The 17,470-nt window shown below is 42.9% G+C and overlaps 1 protein-coding gene across 3 annotated transcripts in view; it reads left to right on the top strand.

Annotated features, from left to right (window-relative positions):
• Window positions 1-5,492, top strand: part of wscd1b (WSC domain sialate O sulfotransferase 1b) — a 44,687-nt gene extending 39,195 nt beyond the window's left edge. For all 3 annotated transcript variants that reach the window (XM_086012557.1, XM_086012558.1, XM_086012559.1), the window contains one exon: window positions 4,005-5,492. In XM_086012557.1, the coding sequence (XP_085868683.1) occupies window positions 4,005-4,357 (353 nt within the window). In that variant the 3' untranslated portion in view covers window positions 4,358-5,492. The remainder of the gene's footprint in view (window positions 1-4,004) is intronic.
• The last annotated feature ends 11,978 nt before the right edge of the window (window positions 5,493-17,470 follow it).

Consider the following 17,470-nt stretch of genomic DNA (forward strand, 5'->3'; position numbering starts at 1 on the left):
ATCCAATGACAGCTGGGATAGGCTCCAGCATGCCCGCGACCCTTGTGAGGATAATCGGTTCGGATAATGGATGGATGCATATGAGTGGAGGGTAGTGGTACACAGTACTTTACCTGGTCAAGCGCAGCTGGACAACCATGTGCAGCCCTTGGCTTGTGTGAACCCGTTTCAGACTTGAATGGACCGGTCGCACGGCAGTTTTCCTAAAATTCCCCTTGGCCACCGCACTACTGATTAACTACCAGAAGAGTGTATTTTTCCAGTTCAGACTATTTGTTGATACCAGATTTATTTAATTATACCAGTTTGACACATTGCCAGGGAATCGTATCAACCAAACCCGTGCAGAAGAAGGTATTATTTGTCCAAAATGATTCTCTATTCATACTGTTTTTAGCCGCAGCAAAACAATGCTAGGGTGCAGATAGATAAGAAAATGCAAGGCGGCCTTGGCAAGTGGAAAGTTACAGCAACAACAGTCTAGCTCAAGTCACTTATCTGATTATGTTTGCCAGAGTTGCTTATTCTAACAGCCTGAGCTATCAGCCACTATTTTTACAACTTGATGCGCTACACGTGGCAATGACAGCATGACAGTGACAAATGCACACTAAGCTTAACCCTAACTGCAACTGTCTGCATTCCTCCTCTTTTCCATCTCTGATACTTTGCAGGAAGTAGGCAAAGCCCCAGGTCGACTTCAATCCCCCCTTCTATATCGATTGCTTACACACAGTACAGTGAGCAAGGAAAATGCGCTCCTCGCTTCTCCACTACGTGCCAAAACAATAACACAGAATTATGCAGTGTCACTGAAAGAGATGTTTATTTGAGTTGCCACTACAATACCACACACAAAGACAAAGAGCCAAGAGCTGGAAAAGATGTTACTGACAGTCACTAACTACACCTCAGCATGGATAATATGGAGTCAAGCCCTCCTATTTACTGTACAAGTGCTATTGACTGCATGCATGAGTTAATGAGACTGGTGTCATGTTGTTTTAAAAAATAATTATCACTCTGTAAATTCATGTTACAGTAATTATTAATGAATAGAAAGATTAGGCACTTTTGATTTGTAGTATGTACTGTGAGAAATTTAGATTAATAATTATTTAAAAAAAAAAAAAAAAACATAGCATGGTGACTCACAGCTGAGACCAGGAGTTTCAATCTTGGTTCAGATTAGAAATTGAATGGATGAATTAATAATTTCTAAAAAATATTTTGCTTTTCATCACAAATAAACTGTCATCACTCTCTTGTGGTGGTAGAGGGCGACAGGGCGTTCATACTCGCAGTCCAGGTCTTCGGGCAATGCCTGAGGTAGGACTTTTCAGAGCAGAACTTGGCTTGCCATGACTACCTTATGTCGAGAGCCTGTGGAAATGTCTGATCATTTTTGGACAAAAAAACAATTTGTATCAGAACGATGGGAAGATTCAATTAACATGAAGAAAACTAAGCTAATGATCCAAAGCATACCACATCATGTGTCAATTATAGTGGCGTCTGTATTATGGCGTTGGGGTATCTAGCTAATTTTAGGGTCTTTGTTGAAGATGTGTTTGATGAATCCTGTTTGTTGACGTTATTAACAGGATTAATTGTCAAAAGGTCAATGGTCTTTCCTCATAGTCAGCTAAATGTCACAACACTGCTAGGACAGTGCAGATGAATAATGGTCCTTCCTTATAGCTTATATAATATAAACCTTCTGGTGGAAAAATAAAGAGAATACTGGACAGTATTATTCGATAGCCAACACAGTGGCCTGATCTCAAACGGGGTGTGATTCACAGTATTTAATAATATGCATTGCTTCCAGACTTCAAGTGATCTTTCCCTGTAGATGATTTTCATTCATCCATCATTTCTTCATCTTCCAAACCACTTATCCTGTAAAGGGTCGCGGGGAGGTGTTGGAGCCTATCCCAGCTGACAATGGGCGAAAGGCAGACTACACCCCGAACCGGTCGCCAACCAGTCACAGGGCACACACACAGACACGTCACTGAGCGGGAACCGATCCCACGCTGCCCGCACACAACTCAGGCGTGTGTACCACTACATCCATCATTTCATTAAATAATAAAAACATTTAAATACAGTACCTAATATATTGAATTTCCAATGAAAATAGTTGTTTTAAAGCCCCTGATGACTATTTGTTCTTGCTTCATGAAGAAAAAGTAAACGTATCATTTTTATCTCCTCTAGTGAAGGTAGCAATTTGTCACCAAGACACGCGAAGTACACTCAAACAGTCTGATTCGTCCGTGTATTGTATGTAGCACATAGAGCCAAACACAAATATTTATAGAAACATAAAATACATGTGTAATTTTACACTTGATGAATGGCAGACACCATGGCCCATATTTTCATGCCCAGTGCAAGGCTAGTGCAAAGCGCAGTTTAACTGTGTGCATGAGTGGAGTTTTCTTTCTTTTGATATTTTCGTAGACGGGCGTAGTTAGAAATAGGCCTTCATGGGAGTGAACACAGCCGACTTGCTTCCCGGCCAATGGAAGCGGCTTCTCTCATTCCCTTTACAACCAATGCACTGGAAGCGCACAGTATTTGACATTGAGGAGGTTCATGCAGAGGACCAAAGCAAGCAAAGTATGTTTATAGAAAGTGCAAGCAGACCTCCAAAGGTGGATTTGTTGGCCAAGGTAATCATAGACCACCGCTGTGAAGTGGGGACTTGGAGACCGCCTTCCACTCCGCTCGTTCATGTCAGTGCGTGTCGTGTCCAGCATAGCTGTGACGCCGTCTAGGGGGGTGATAAAATATAGTAAAAATAATCACTATAATGATGCGTTGAATGAACTGATTTCAACAATGATTCAGAGGGTTCGATGCGCACTCTAGTCATTTATGAATGAAATAAAATGACACCACCAGTACCTCGATCTAATTCACCAAAATCGCGCTCCACCACCTGCACCACAAATTCGACCAGTCAAAAGTTTAGTCTTTTGGCCATCAAATTGTCAGCTTCACCAAAGGCGTGTAAAAGAATAGGCCTATGCACTCACGGTGCAGTGCGGTCTGTCAAATTCCCAAACTTGGTAAAATGGACTTGCTCCAACACGAAAATCAAGATGCACCAATTTTACACTGAGTGCAGTATGCTGTCAACAAAAATAGAGCCCCAAATCTTTGTACGCAAGTAGGTAAGGAGTCAAATGTCCATAATATGTCCACTTTGAAGCTAAAAGGCTACACTTCACAACATATACTGTAAAGTAAAATCAATTGTAGGATTGAATAGTTGCACTCAGCAATGCATTCTTGTACAAGCAACATATAGTTTATTGTAATAATCATATTAAAATTCAAAACTATTCTGGCTCTTAGGATGTGTGCAGGCAGCACATTGAGTGTACAAAGAGAATAGTGAAGTGTTTATCTTTGATGCATTTATTCCATTTAGTTCCTTAGCCATTTCGAACACATTTCATCATTTACTTTGTTCATTATGCAAATGTCATAGTTGCTCCATTATTCCACAAATGCAATATTTATCAGAATGCCTTGTTTCAACTAGTGGCCGTGCATAGAACATATTCTTGAAAAAAAAATATGTGTAGGTTGACTTTTCTTTAAGTAAGAGCGTAGCAGAAATGAATCCAGTGGAACTTAGTTTTTTGTGATTAATATGTAAAAAAAAAATGAATATAGTAATGTAAATACAAAATTACAGTCATCCATTACATATATTGCAGAACCATATTAACAAAATGTGCATTTTATAGAGAAATGTGTGAAGTTGTAAGCTTGTATATTGAGTGTGACTTTTAAATAAACCACCATGTGGCCCAAAAATGTTTGGTGAAACTGTGCTATTTTCAATGTGTGACTTGACAAGAAGTGTTAAGCAGATGTCTATGAAAACCAAGGTTCCACTTCGTCTTACAGTGAATGAAATGAAAGTGGTTGGGAATATACAGCCTATGTCCAAGCAATCCCCTGTTTGTGCTGTTTTACTGCAGAATGGCCAGAATTCGTCTCCAGCTACGCCCCCTGGTGGGCATCCCATGCATTGAGTTGGCTGAAGTTTGGACGTCACCTCCAGGTGGTATATTATGAAGAGCTACAGAAGGCCCTCCTTCCTCAGCTCCGGCTCATCACGGCCTTCCTTAACGTCACCGCGACTGAAGAGCGGCTGATCTGTGCTCAGAGCAACCAAGATGGCTACTTTAAACGGCCAGCGGCCCAACAGCCATCCATTGATCCATTTACACCTCACATGAGGCAAATGATTAACACATTCATTCATACTGTTGATGCGGCACTACAGAGCAGGAACTTCAGTGGACTTCCAAGAGAGTACCTACCTAGATGATGGCATGGAAAATTCATCCAGCTAGTCGTCAGTAAAACACACACTGGCCAATGTTATTGGACCAACTGCTTCTTTGTCAGGCCAGATGCCTGTAAGTGGAACCACACGGGAGATTAGAGGAGAAAAAAATTATTGTGCCATCGTACGGTGAACACTGGAGCCTGTGATAAAAGCTCAGGCTGGACCTACTACCCCGTGAACAGCAAATATGATGAATGCTAAGAGAGGATTTCACCAGATGTGTGTGGCACCAGAAGTGGATTATCGAGCAAAGTGTTGACTGCACAAACGAATGACTGTGCAAATTGAAGATGGAAATGGTTTTCTCAACGCCTCTGTAATATTTTCTTTTGGTGTACACCCACATTAACACACACGATAACAAACAAAAGACAGATTAAACCGATCTGCTGCTGCCTCAAATGTACAACATGCTACAGACTCTTAATGCAATGACTGTATTGAACTCCTGCTGTAAAATGCACCTTCATTAAATACATTTACATTGCATTGTAAGAGATTTTAAAATTGAATGACTGAATGAATAACAGGTACGATGGCACACCTTTTTGGTGGTGTGCTTTTAGGGATCTTCAAGGCCTTCTCCCTGATGATCCAGACACTTTTAGAAGCACAGACCTCCATTTACAACTTACATGCGTCATATTCTGTTCTTGTTGTGGTCATGTTTTTGTTTTTGTTGTTCCCGGTTGCTCCAGCAGGGGCAGTAGGTCGATCCTCTGCAGCGCACCTGTTTGTAATCTTAATCAATGGACTATTTAAGGACTGCCAAGCAGACAACTCCTTGTCGGATTATTGCTCTGCTTGCTCGTGACCATAGCACCAAGTATTGAATTTTCCTCTTCGCCATGTATTTTACTCCCTTTGTTGCCTCAAATTTTTCGCCATAGTAACTATTGTATCTTGAGTTATTAAAGCTACCCTCGGTTGAACTTTTTGGAATTGGTGTGATCTTGTCTTTTTACGACAAGCAATTTTCATTATTTCTTTCCTTGACTTTTGCAAGCGTTTTTGGTTGTTCTTGTTTTTCTGGTTTTGTCATACCAGCGCCTTTTAGTTGCACTTTGTCAGTCTTGCGTATTTTTGTCTAATAAACCCTTTTTGCTCAAAACACCATCTGAGTCCACGCTTTTGGAGTCTGCTTTGGTTCCGGGTCCTCCCGGAACCCTGACAGAATAATCCGACCTTTGACTCTGTGGTCTCGGATCGGTTTATGAAGCACTGGCCAGCCAAGGACAGCTGGTGACAGAGCTCCGCGGCACTGTCGCCCTGCTAAACAACCGGCTAGTGGGGTTAGGGGCGCAGGTAGAGCAGCCAAGCCCCCAAGCTGTGCCTACATTCACGTCACCCACATCTCCTACCGGGGTGTACCCACCCATGGGTGGGAACCGCGAACCCTCCCTACCTCACCCATCTCGTTATGGTGGGGAACCTGGGTCGTGCGGTCAATTTATACATCATTGCAGTCTAATCTTTGATCAGCAGCCCTTTACTTACCCCCAGGATGGCACCAAGGTGGCTTTCATGATTAGTTTATTGATTGGCCAGGCTAGTTCTTGGGCCATGGCCATGAGCAATTCCCATCCTGAACTTCGGTCTTACTTCCTTCCTGAGTTTCAGCGGGTGTTCCACCACCCAGTCTGCGGGAAGGAGACCGGAGGTCAGTTATTGGACTCTTATCAGGGTAGTCGGTCAGTTGCTGACTATTCCATTGACTCCCGCATCTTGGCGGGGAAGAGTGGTTTTGGTGACTGTGCGTTACGTGCCATCTTCCGCCGTGGCTTGAGTTCCTCTCTGAAAAATAAACTGGCCATCCATGATGATACCATGACTTTGGAGGAACTCATCAGTCTTGCCATTAGACTGGACAATCGCCTTCAAGAGAGACACCGGGAGCGTGGAGGGGAGCAGCTCCATGCTCAGCCGAGGTCCTTCCATATCGACCAGATGCCTCCGAATCACGAGACTGCGCAATCCCGCCATCCCGAGCGCCACATAATTCCAGGAGCGGCCACAACAGTTGAGGAGCCGATGCAGCTAGGAGGAGGACGTCTGGGACTGATGGAAAGACGGCGACAGTTGCACGCTCATGCCTGCTTCTACTGTGGTCAGCAGGGTCATTGCGTCTCCACGTACCCAACCAGACCTCCATGCCGAGCCGGTCCATCTACTTGTATGGGCAACTGTGAGTCAGCCACTCCGCCCAGCAGTGACCGCCAAGATCAGGGTGAGATCGTCTCTGTGCAGACTCTGGGGGGAGAGACTGAGGTCGGTGCTCTCCGAGGGAACAGAATCCAACTCGAGGGCGAAATTATCAGCCCTTACCTAGGCCTTGTTATTCGCTCACTCGTTGACTCTGGGGCGGATGATTGCTTTATTGACCCGGCTTTGGTTAAGGAATTAGGTTGTCCGGTCGAGTCGTTAAAAGAGGTCAAGCGGGTGAACGATCTTGATGGGCCACTCCTGGCGGAGGTTGAGCAAGTCACGAGGCCTTTGATTTTGAACATTTCCGGCAATCATGTAGAGTATAGGCGCTTTTTCGTCATGCCCATACGAGCCACACCAGTAGTTTTAGGATTACCATGGCTTAAGACCCACAACCGGTCATCTCATGGGACCACCCTGCCATTGTAAGTTGGAGTTCCTTTTGTTATGCTCACTGCCTGAGGTCGGCTGTCGAGGGCAGTAAACCTTCCCGGGAAATTACAGTGGAGGAGATTTGTCTCGACAACATTCCCGAGATATATCATGACCCACGTCGGTTATTTAGCAAGGAGCGCGCACAATCATTGCCTCCCCACCGACCCTATGACTGTGCAATTGATATAATACCCAACTCACCACTGCCTACAACCCGCTTATATCAGATATCGCAGCCCAAACGGCAAGCCTTGAAAGAATATATTGATGATTCGCTCACAGCAGGTCTTACCAGGCCCTCCATGTCCCCATTAGGGGCGGGGTTTTTCTTTATAGATAAGGATGACAAGCCCCTACGACCATGTGTAGACTATCGCCGTCTTAATGAAATCCCCGAAATACCCGCTGCCTTTAATGGATTCCGCTTTTGCCCCTCTTCAGTCCGCTACGGTTTTTACTAAACTCGATTTACGTAGCGCTTACCACCTGGTACGCATTAAGGAGGGGGATGAGTGGAAAACGGCCTTCAAGACTCCTTTGTGGCACTTTGGGTACCTGATCATGCCATTTGGTTTAACTAACACCCTCGCTGTCTTCCAGAATTTGATTAATGATGTGCTCAGAGACGTTCTAAACATTTTTTGTTTTGTCTATTTAGATGACATTTTGTTTTTTTTGTTTTAAAAAAAAAAAAAAAAAAATTTTCCCGTAACCTTTTAGAACACCAGCAACACGTTCGGATCATTTTACAGTGGTTGTTAGAAAATCGTCTGTTCTTGAAGGCTGAGAAGCGTGAATTTCACGTCGAGTCAGTTCAATTTCATTGTTGAGGAGGGTCAGCTTAGAGCAGACCCGGCTGAAGTCCAAGCGGTGGTGGATTGGCCCACACCCACCACCAGAAAACAATTGCAGCGCTTTCTGGGTTTCGCCAATTTTTAACGAAGGTTCATCAAGGGCTATAGCCAGAGGGCGCTACCTTTAACCCATCTTACGTTCGTTAATGTCCCCTTTGATTGGAATGATAAGGCAGAAACAGCTTTTCGCATGTTAAAGACATCCTTCACCAATCCTCCTGTCCTGCGTCATCCTAACACTGCGATACCTTTTTTTGTAGAAGTGGCCGCTTCAGATTCAGGAGTGGGGGCTGTACTGTCCCAGTGTTCCTCGGTTGACCAGGGACTCCACCCTTGCGCCTTTTTCTCCTGTCGACTTCGCCCCGCGGAAGCCAATTACGACGTGGGTAACCGTGTACTGCTGGCCATTGTGCTGGCCCTTCAGGAATGGAGGCACTGACTTGAAGGAACCAAGGACCCCTTCACCGTGTACACTGACCACAAAAACATGCCGGGGTGGACCGCACGTGTCGTCTCATCTCACAGCGATTTTGGTGGCCGGAGTTAAAGAGGGATGTCTTGGATTTTGTCAAGGCCTGCTCTGCCTGCGCCTGCAGCAAATCTTCCCGCCAACCACCAGTGCGGTTACGGCAGCCTTTACCGGTTCCACCGCGACCTTGGTCCCACATCTCTATGGACTTTGTCACTGGCCTTCCTTCATCCCAAGGCAAGTCTGTCATACTCACCATTGTTGACCGTTTTTCAAAGTCTGCTCACTTTTGTTGCTCTGCCTGAGTTACCATCTGCTCTTGAGACCGCCGACCTGCTAGTCAGCCATGTCTTCCGCTTACACAGGATCCCACTTGACATAGTATCGGACCGGGGTCCGCAATTCGTCTCCCACGTGTGGAGACGTTTCTGCCGTGCCATGGGAGCCACCGCCAGTTTGTCTTCTGGATACCACCCTCAATCAAATGGTCAATCCGAAAGAGCGAATCAGGACCTAGAGTCTGCACTCAGGTGTGTATGCCTGAGTCGGCCCACGTCATGGAATATGCGCACAACACGCTGGTCTCGTCAGCCACAGGGCGTTCACCTTTTCATGGCCGCCTACGGGTACCAGCCTCCGTTGTTCCCGTCGCAGGAGAGGCTGGTTGTGGTTCCGTCCGTTGAGCACCACTTGCGGCAGGCCCGTCAGGTTTGGAGGGAGACCAGGGCCGCCCTGTCAGATACTACAGCTCGCAATCGGGCGATTGCAGAGTCCAGCGCCAGCGTACCAGGTTGGGCTGAAGGCGTGGCTCTCTACCAAGAACTTGCATCTTGCTGGCTCATCGCGTAAGTTGGGACCGAGGTTCACAGGGCCGTTCGAGGTGGAAGCTATCGTTAACCTGTCCGGCTTTGGTTACCACCGACCATGAAGGTCCATCCCGTCTTCCACGTGTCCCTGCTCAAACCTGCGGCATCCAGCCACCTGGCCCCCCCCCCACGCCGCCTCCTCCGCCGGTGATCAACGACGGACCTGTGTACACGGTGTCGGAGAATTTGGACTCTAGGCGCAGGGGTCGGGGTGTCCAGTACTGGGAGGGCTACGGACCGGAGGAGCGGCGGTGGGGGGGGTGGGGGGGTTGGGGGGTACTGTCATGGTCTGTTCTTGTTGTGGTCATGTTTTTGTTGTTCCCAGTTGCTCCAGTAGGTGGATCCTCTGCAGCACACCTGTTTGTAATCTTAATCAATGGACTGTTTAAGGATTGCCAAGCAGACAACTCCTTGTCGGATTATTCCTCTGCTTGCTCGTGGCCATAGCACCAAGTATTGAATTTTCTAGATGTCCTCATGTTCTCGCCATGTATTTTGCTCCCTTTGTTGCCTCAAGTTCTTCGCCATAATTGAGTTATGTCACGTGTGTTGGTTGCTATGGTAACGGGCTGATGATTAGGTCACATGTCATCAGTAGTGAATGCCGGTTCATTTTAAATAGGCGTGCTTACCAGCTGTGGGCAGAGAGAGTTGGGCTGGTAGCCGTAATTTTTGTTGACCACTAAACACTACACTTTGCTTTGCTACACTCAACCATCCATAGTTTCATTATATCATTATTGTGCTACCATCGAACCATCCGTGAAAGCCACTGCTTATTAAAACCATTCAAAGCGCAATCAAGATTCAAGTGTTTCAACTGTCAAGCCACCACAGCAGCGCGTCAGGCAAGTACCCAACCCACCCACTGTCTCTCAATAGCGACAGGATGCTTGGAGTCGCTACACCATAGTAAGTATTGTATCTTGTGTTATTACAGCTACCCTCGGTTGAACTTTTTGGAATTGATGTGATCTTGTCTTATGACAAGCAATTTTCATTATTTCTTTCCTTGCCTTTTGCAAGCGTTTTTGGTTGTTCTCGTTTTCCTGGTTTTGTCATACCAGCGCCGTTTAGTTGCACTTTGTCGGTCTTGCATATTTTTGTCTAATAAACTCTTTTTGCTCAAAACACAATCTGAGTCCACACTTTTAGAGTCTGCTTTGGTTGACAACATGAAATTGTATTCATTTATTTCCAACAGTCTATTTTCATTTCATAGCCTGCCCCGCTTCCAGTAGTGTTAGGTTTTTTTTGTTTTTTTTTCAATCCAGACTTCAACTTCGGTGTGTTGTCATAAAATCTGCCCAAGGCCTTCAATGTTGTAAATGCTGATCCATGATGCAAACACAATAATCTTTAAACTTTTTTTTTTTTTTTTTTTTTAAACCAATCAGATTTCATATTCACCAAACAGGGACTGCTAGTACATCTTAGAAGTGTACTCCTGATTGGTTGAGCTAAATAGTCTCACCCTACTGTATGTGCAACAAAGGTTGACGTGGCAGTCAGTTTTTGCCCACATCAGCTTGGTGTGTTTACACCTTTTATGGGGAGAACAAATGTCGCACATGATTAAAAATTATCTTTCAAAACAAGTTTACTATTACTACTACTAATAATAATGTAAACATACTTCCTGTCAGAGATGGGCACTTTACCCTTTTTGCCGCTCTGTCCGCGACCTGAATACCCTTCCATCGTGCCTCCATCTTTGTTCATAAAAATAATCGTCCTCTGACCCCATCCCTCCTCCTTTTAAAGTGCTTCCGTCCTTACAGTCAGTCTGCACTCGCCCGCCCCACCCCCCAAAAAATTAATAAAATAAAATAGAAAAACGTTTGTGTACTTGTAAACATTTAAAGCTCCTTATCTGGCTAATTTCCTATGCACATCCACTTACTGGCTGGGAGTATCGTAATTGGATTGAATTGTTTATAACTGTTTAATCAAGATAGCATTTAGCTGCCAACACAAGACCATTGCGATGTGATGATGCGGACCGGAGCAAGCCAGTGGACATTACGAGAATATTTAACATTACATAACGCAATACTATTGAGTTTTATTGCAAAACCTATGCAAGATGTTTTTAATTTTTTATTGCATTTCAACAGTTACTACCTTTTTCTTCGAGCACTCCACTGTTGTGTGCAGGCTTAGTCATGGCTGCTCCGTGGTATCGCAGAAGAGAACTGTGGTCTTTCTTTAAAAAAATTAAAAAACACGTCAGGTCAGCGGGTACTTGACCTAGTTCGGGATGAATAGAGGGACCCACTTCTGTCCTTGCTTAAACTATCCTTTTTAAAAGACTTCTCATCCTCGTCCGTCCATCCACAAAATGGGCGTCCGACCGGGACGGACGGACAGACCATTCCCACCCTGGGACGGAATGCCCATCTCTGTTTCCTGTGTTTAAAAAAAGACTGAAATAACTTTTAAAAAATCAAACAGTGGCCTAAAACTATTACACAGTATTGTACGCTCTTTAATCCATCCAAAAATATTGGCGAGAATTTTATCAGTCTTTGTTACTGTTTTGTGAAATTTGTGGTCACTTTCTACAATCGCTGAGATTCTGTGAATTTCCTCGAGGTTCAACCCCTCGTCCATAAAACCTAGAGACACCCCTGTTCACACACACATATGCACACGCACTCCCCTCTGCACACAAGCGTGCACACACACACATACATACAGTATGCAGCATATGCCTATATACATATGTAGAGACCTATGTATATACTGTATATGTGAGTATATACTGTATGTATATGAACTGAGCTGTTGATGAACATTGGCAAAAATCAAAACACAGACAATTTCCGTGTGTTTGCCCTTATTAATCCAATAAGCAACAGGGTTTCTGTCACTAGTCAGTGACACATTACCAAGTTTGGGAGAGTCACAAAGCATGGATTGTGCCTGGGGTGAGCGATTCAAGTGTTTAAGCATCCAACACTTTATTACCTCGGTAACAGCAAGTCACAAGTCACTATTGAATCCATTCACAGCTCACAAACATCTTTGGCTCGCTTTGAATGCCTCCCTTGATGGCAATATGCAATAAAAATGTATCTTTTTACAATTTCTGTTCTGAGAGCAGATGGCACAATAATCCCACCCCCACCTCGTAGTTTCATGTATGCCTCCTGCAGGCTCTTATTTCCATCATCTTTGCTCTGAGCACACCACTATGCGTGCAGTGAAGTCAACAAGGGCTCGAGACTGACCAAAATCGTTGCATATGCGACCTTTTTTTCAGCATCTGCAGGTAAGAATGTCATCTTGTCTCATACGTGCGAGTACGTACGTTTTAATGCTCCCTACAACATGGGAACTGTATAAGACATGGTTGTTAATAGTCACCCTTTTTTTCAGTCTTCAATTAGTTTCTGCATTGTGCATTTGTCAACCACTTTTGACTCTCACACGGAACGCTGATGCACACGCTGAACCATCCAATCCATTCAGTATTAATTTCACTAATGCACATTCGTCCACGTGTTCCCGTTGATAAACGCGCTGCGTGTATTAATAATCCAAAACATGCTGCATGAATACATGCCAAATGAAGACCCCACTAAAACAAAAAAACAAAAAACATAACCGAACGGTTCCTGTGTCTGTTGTTATGGTGAATGGAAATTAAAACATCCAAACTTATAACTGTGAGTGGGTTGTGCCAACCACTCATCCACGATGCCATCCTTTGTTAAGTCATTGTTGATAGTTTTTGTGAGAAATCATTAACATGATCAGTGTCATCATATAGAAGAGTATCATTAACTACTGACAATGAAAGTTAAAGGTATATGAACTTTTATTAACAAATTTGTGTGCATCAAATTGGTATCCGTTTGCTTTGCTTTATTCAGCACCCAAGAAGTACCTCTCAGTTTCAAAATTGTCAGCGAACAGAATTTTTGTTTCCTCATGTGTGGGATCTCTCACATTAAAAAAAAAAAAAATAAATAAGATGATGTTCAAAATCAATATGTGTGTGCCCCGCTTCAGACACTGAGGCAAAATGTGTAATCAACAAAGATGCAAACAAGAGGCAGGCAAAAGAAGCTAACTCAGGACACTAAGAAAACTCACTGGTGCATTATTTTGGTTTTGGATCATTTTGGTCAGTGTAGACATGGGAGAGCCTATTGTCCTGATTACAAGGCAATACAGCATCAATATGAAGTGGTTATTTTAAGGTAGAATTGTTTATAACGTATAGATGCTTATTGGAGGAATACAGTACCTACAATAATATCAAAGGCATAACTAAATAACAATAATCAATAGAATGAAATACATTTGAATTTTACTTAACAGTTTATGTTGCCCTCAACTGAATAAAATCAAATCCTACATGTGGAAAAGCGAGTGTTCTATTGTATTTTTTTTTTGTATTTGAATTTTTTTTTAAGTATACAGAGACAGTGCATATTAATTAAACAGTTTCCCGTAAATATGACAGATTATAGCCAATGGCTAATTTGCATCTGTTGTCCCTGTGGCAGGCTGATGTTATAACATCATACAAGTTTGAAATGCAGTACAAATTCAGAGAAGAAAAAGAATACAACAATGGAAAGCCATAAATATATAAGACCGAGTATGAGTATGATTCGTAAAGTGCTACAGTGCTAGGTTTCATACATGTTTAAGTGCTTTAGTGCAAAGTGCTTGAATGTTAAAGTGCTAGGTGCTAGAGCCAGCTGATTTCTCAAGTAGTATGATACTATTGCACTGCAGTAATGTACATAGATGTTTGTGCATGCACTCATAACAGTATTCACCCACGTGGTGGGTCACAAAAACACTAAACACCAAATTACAGGGCAACAAACATTTCCAAAGACATATTCATACTCGGCGGCACGGTGATCGACTGGTTAGCATGTCCGCCTCACAGTTCAGAGGTCGTGGGTTCGATCCCGGCCACGACCTCCCTGTGTGGAGTTTGCATGTTCTCCCCGTGCCTGTGTGGGTTTTCTCCGGGAACTCCGGTTTCCTCCCACATTCCAAAAACATGCATGGTAAGTTGATTGGACACTCTAAATTGCCCCTAGGTGTGATTGTGAGTGCGTTTGTTTGTTTGTCTCTGTGTGCCCCGCGATTGGCTGGCAACCAATTCAGGGTGTCTCCCGCCTACTGCCCAAAGACAGCTGGGCTCCAGCATGCCCTCGGCGACCCTTGTGAGGACAAGCGGTATAGATAATAGATGGATATTCGTACACATAAATTACAAGCAAATCAAAAGAAGATGATTTCCCACTCTATAGTAATCAAGTACACTAGGAAGCAATGTGATTACAGGCTTGATTCTCAAGAAGCCAGGTTTTTAGGTGTTTACTGAATGTAGTGAGAGTGGGTATATCTCGTATGGCAATAGGTACTGTGTTCCAGGTGTGAGATGCTCTGTATGAAAACACTGCCTGGCACCTTTTCTGAATGGAACTATACAGTCACCTCTAGACCCTGCTCTAGTTGACCTGTTCATATTCTTCTTTACTAATGTATTTATTGGAGGCGGAGCCAGACCATGGAGTATTTTATATACAAGGATACAATCAGAATATTTTATTGTGTTTTCCCAGCTCAGGAGTTCATATTTCTTCAGAATTTCACAGTAGTGGTATGTGTTGGGATTTTTATCCAAGATTTTCAAAGACTCTTTGGATACAATTTCAACAGGCTTTAGTGTGGATTTACATGCCATTGCCCAACTGGTTAGACAATAACTGATATGTGTCATTATCATGGCATTTAAGAACAGTTTAGATGAATCAAGAGTTAAGTTATTCCTAATATATCTAAAGTTAGAGACATTAAATTTCGTGTGATTCATTTATCTTTTTATTTGTTGTCTGAACTGCAACCGTGAGTCCAACATGATTCCTAAATATTTGAACTCCCGTACAACCTCGATTTTCGTTCCTTGCACAAGTACATTAGGATTTGTATCAGCGCTTCCCCCACTTGAAAAGAACACACAGACAGTCTTTGATGTAAACGAGACTGTTCCAACCAGTTTGACACCACAGACATAGCGGTTGATAGATATTGTGCAGCTTGATGTTTTGTTTTTGCATGTTCATAAACAACTGCATCGTCAGCATACATCTGACAAGTAACAGTTGATGGACAATTTTGTGGAAGGTCGTTTATGTACAAGCTAAATAGCAGTGGTCCCAAGACAGACCCTTGAGGTACACCAAATGAGTTTTCTAATGTTGCAGATCTAATGTTGTGTATTTTGACACACTGTTTTCCGTGATTAAGGTATGATTCTATCCATTTCATTGAACCCAAGTAGAAATTAAAATATGATAGTTTAGTCATTAAAATACTATGATTTACAGTGTCAAATGCTTTACGCAAGTCAAGAAACACTGCTCCTATCACACCACCTGCATCTAATTTTGATTTCATTTTTTTCCAATAGATAGCAGATGGCTGGTTCCGTAGAGTGTTTTTTTCTGAAGCCAAAATGCATTTAATTTAGAAAATACGGACTGTTATTCAAATGCCTAATGAGTCGTTCAGCCACTAATTTTTCAGCTATTTTAGAGACTACAGGGAGAATACTGATTGGTCTATAATTAGTTATTATTGTTGGGTCTGCAGATTTCCAGGAAACAGGTAAGGTACCTTCATTTATCAATTGATTAATAATACTAGTAATTGGAGCAATAAGAGTTTGTTTGATAGTTTTTACTGACACAGTATCCATATGAAATGCATCTTTATTTCTGGAATTCTTTAGACCAAATATGAGTCTGTTAACTTCTAGATGTGTCACTTCATTTACATTAAAAACTGCAACAGTGGTGTTTACTTTGAGTTGGGTAAGAATATTTATGAGTCAGACTCTTTACAGAATCCATGAAGTATGTGTTTAGGGCTGTTGCAATCTCATTTGAATCTTGGGTCATATTTTCATTTAGCTGAATTTCCTTAATGTGGCTATTTACAGCATTCTGCCCTGTTAGTTTCTTTGTTTGTCCATATCCCTTTAAGCATTGCCTCTTGCATTACTTATGGCATCAATGAAGAACTTTGTCTTTGCATAATTCTATAAGTAAGGGAATGCTCTGAGTGTAAACAAGTAGTGTGTCTAAAAATGGAACAGTTATATTTATTGATAGAGTCATGAGACTGTGAACAAAGTTTCATCTTTTGAAGCAGGTAAGCTTGGAGGCTTATTTTAATTCTCTCAAACAGGTGTCTTATTCACAGACGGCTGGTAATTTCAGACTAAGCTTCGTTAGCAAAGCACTACCTGAGGCTTCGAGTCATCTGTCATAAAAACTTGAATGGATTGACATCCTCTGGCATTTTGGTGCCGCCTAATGACACATGCTTATAAATATATAACACTTGAAGTTACTCTACTCAAGTTTACTTAAAAGGAAGTCAACCCAAAGATATATTTTTAAAAAATATGTTCCCACCAGGCCCACTAGTTGAAACAAGGCATTCTGATTAATTTTGCGTTTGTGGAATATAAGTTAAGCAGCAAAATCCACATAAGAGTTAATGCACTCGTTTTTAGCCATCTGCGGGGGCGGCCATTTTGTCTTCTGTCGACTGAAAATGACACCACAACTGCTCACATCAACCAATCACGGTTGACCTGTTGTCTGAATCTGAGCAGTGATTGGTCGTAGTGAGCAGTTGTGATGTCATTTTCAGTCGACAGAAGACAAAATGGCCGCCCCTACAGATGGCTAAAAATGAGTGCATTAACTCTTATTCCACAAACGCAATACTGATCAGAATGCCCTATTTCAACTAGTGGGCTTGTATAGAACATATTCTTGAAAGAAAAAGGTTTGCGTTGACTTCCCCTCTTTAAGCATGCCAAGCATGCGCTGTTTTCTTGAAGGTGAAAGTGACACGGTTGAAAGACAAGAGAGCTGGAGAAGATAGGAGGGCTGCATGATGATCAAGTTAAGTGATCTTCCTTGAGCTTGTTACGTGAGCAGCACAGGTAGTGGGTGAATCTGTCCACATTGTTCCCAAAGGACCCATCACTTCACTGTCAATGAGTCTCACCACTGTAAAACAGAGAGACTGAAAATGGCTCCAAATATATATGTAGGCTACATACTTAAAAAGGGGAAGTCAACGCAAACAGTTTTTTTCAAGAATATGCTATGCAAGCCCACTAGTTGTAACAAGGCATTCTGATAAATATTGCGTTTGTTGAATATGAGTTAAGCAGCAAAATGCACTCGTTTTTAGCCATCTCCGGGGGCGG

Source organism: Filicampus tigris, chromosome 17 (assembly GCF_054856515.1).
Source record: "Filicampus tigris isolate MCC_2025a chromosome 17, RoL_Ftig_1.0, whole genome shotgun sequence".
NCBI lineage: Eukaryota > Metazoa > Chordata > Actinopteri > Syngnathiformes > Syngnathidae > Filicampus > Filicampus tigris.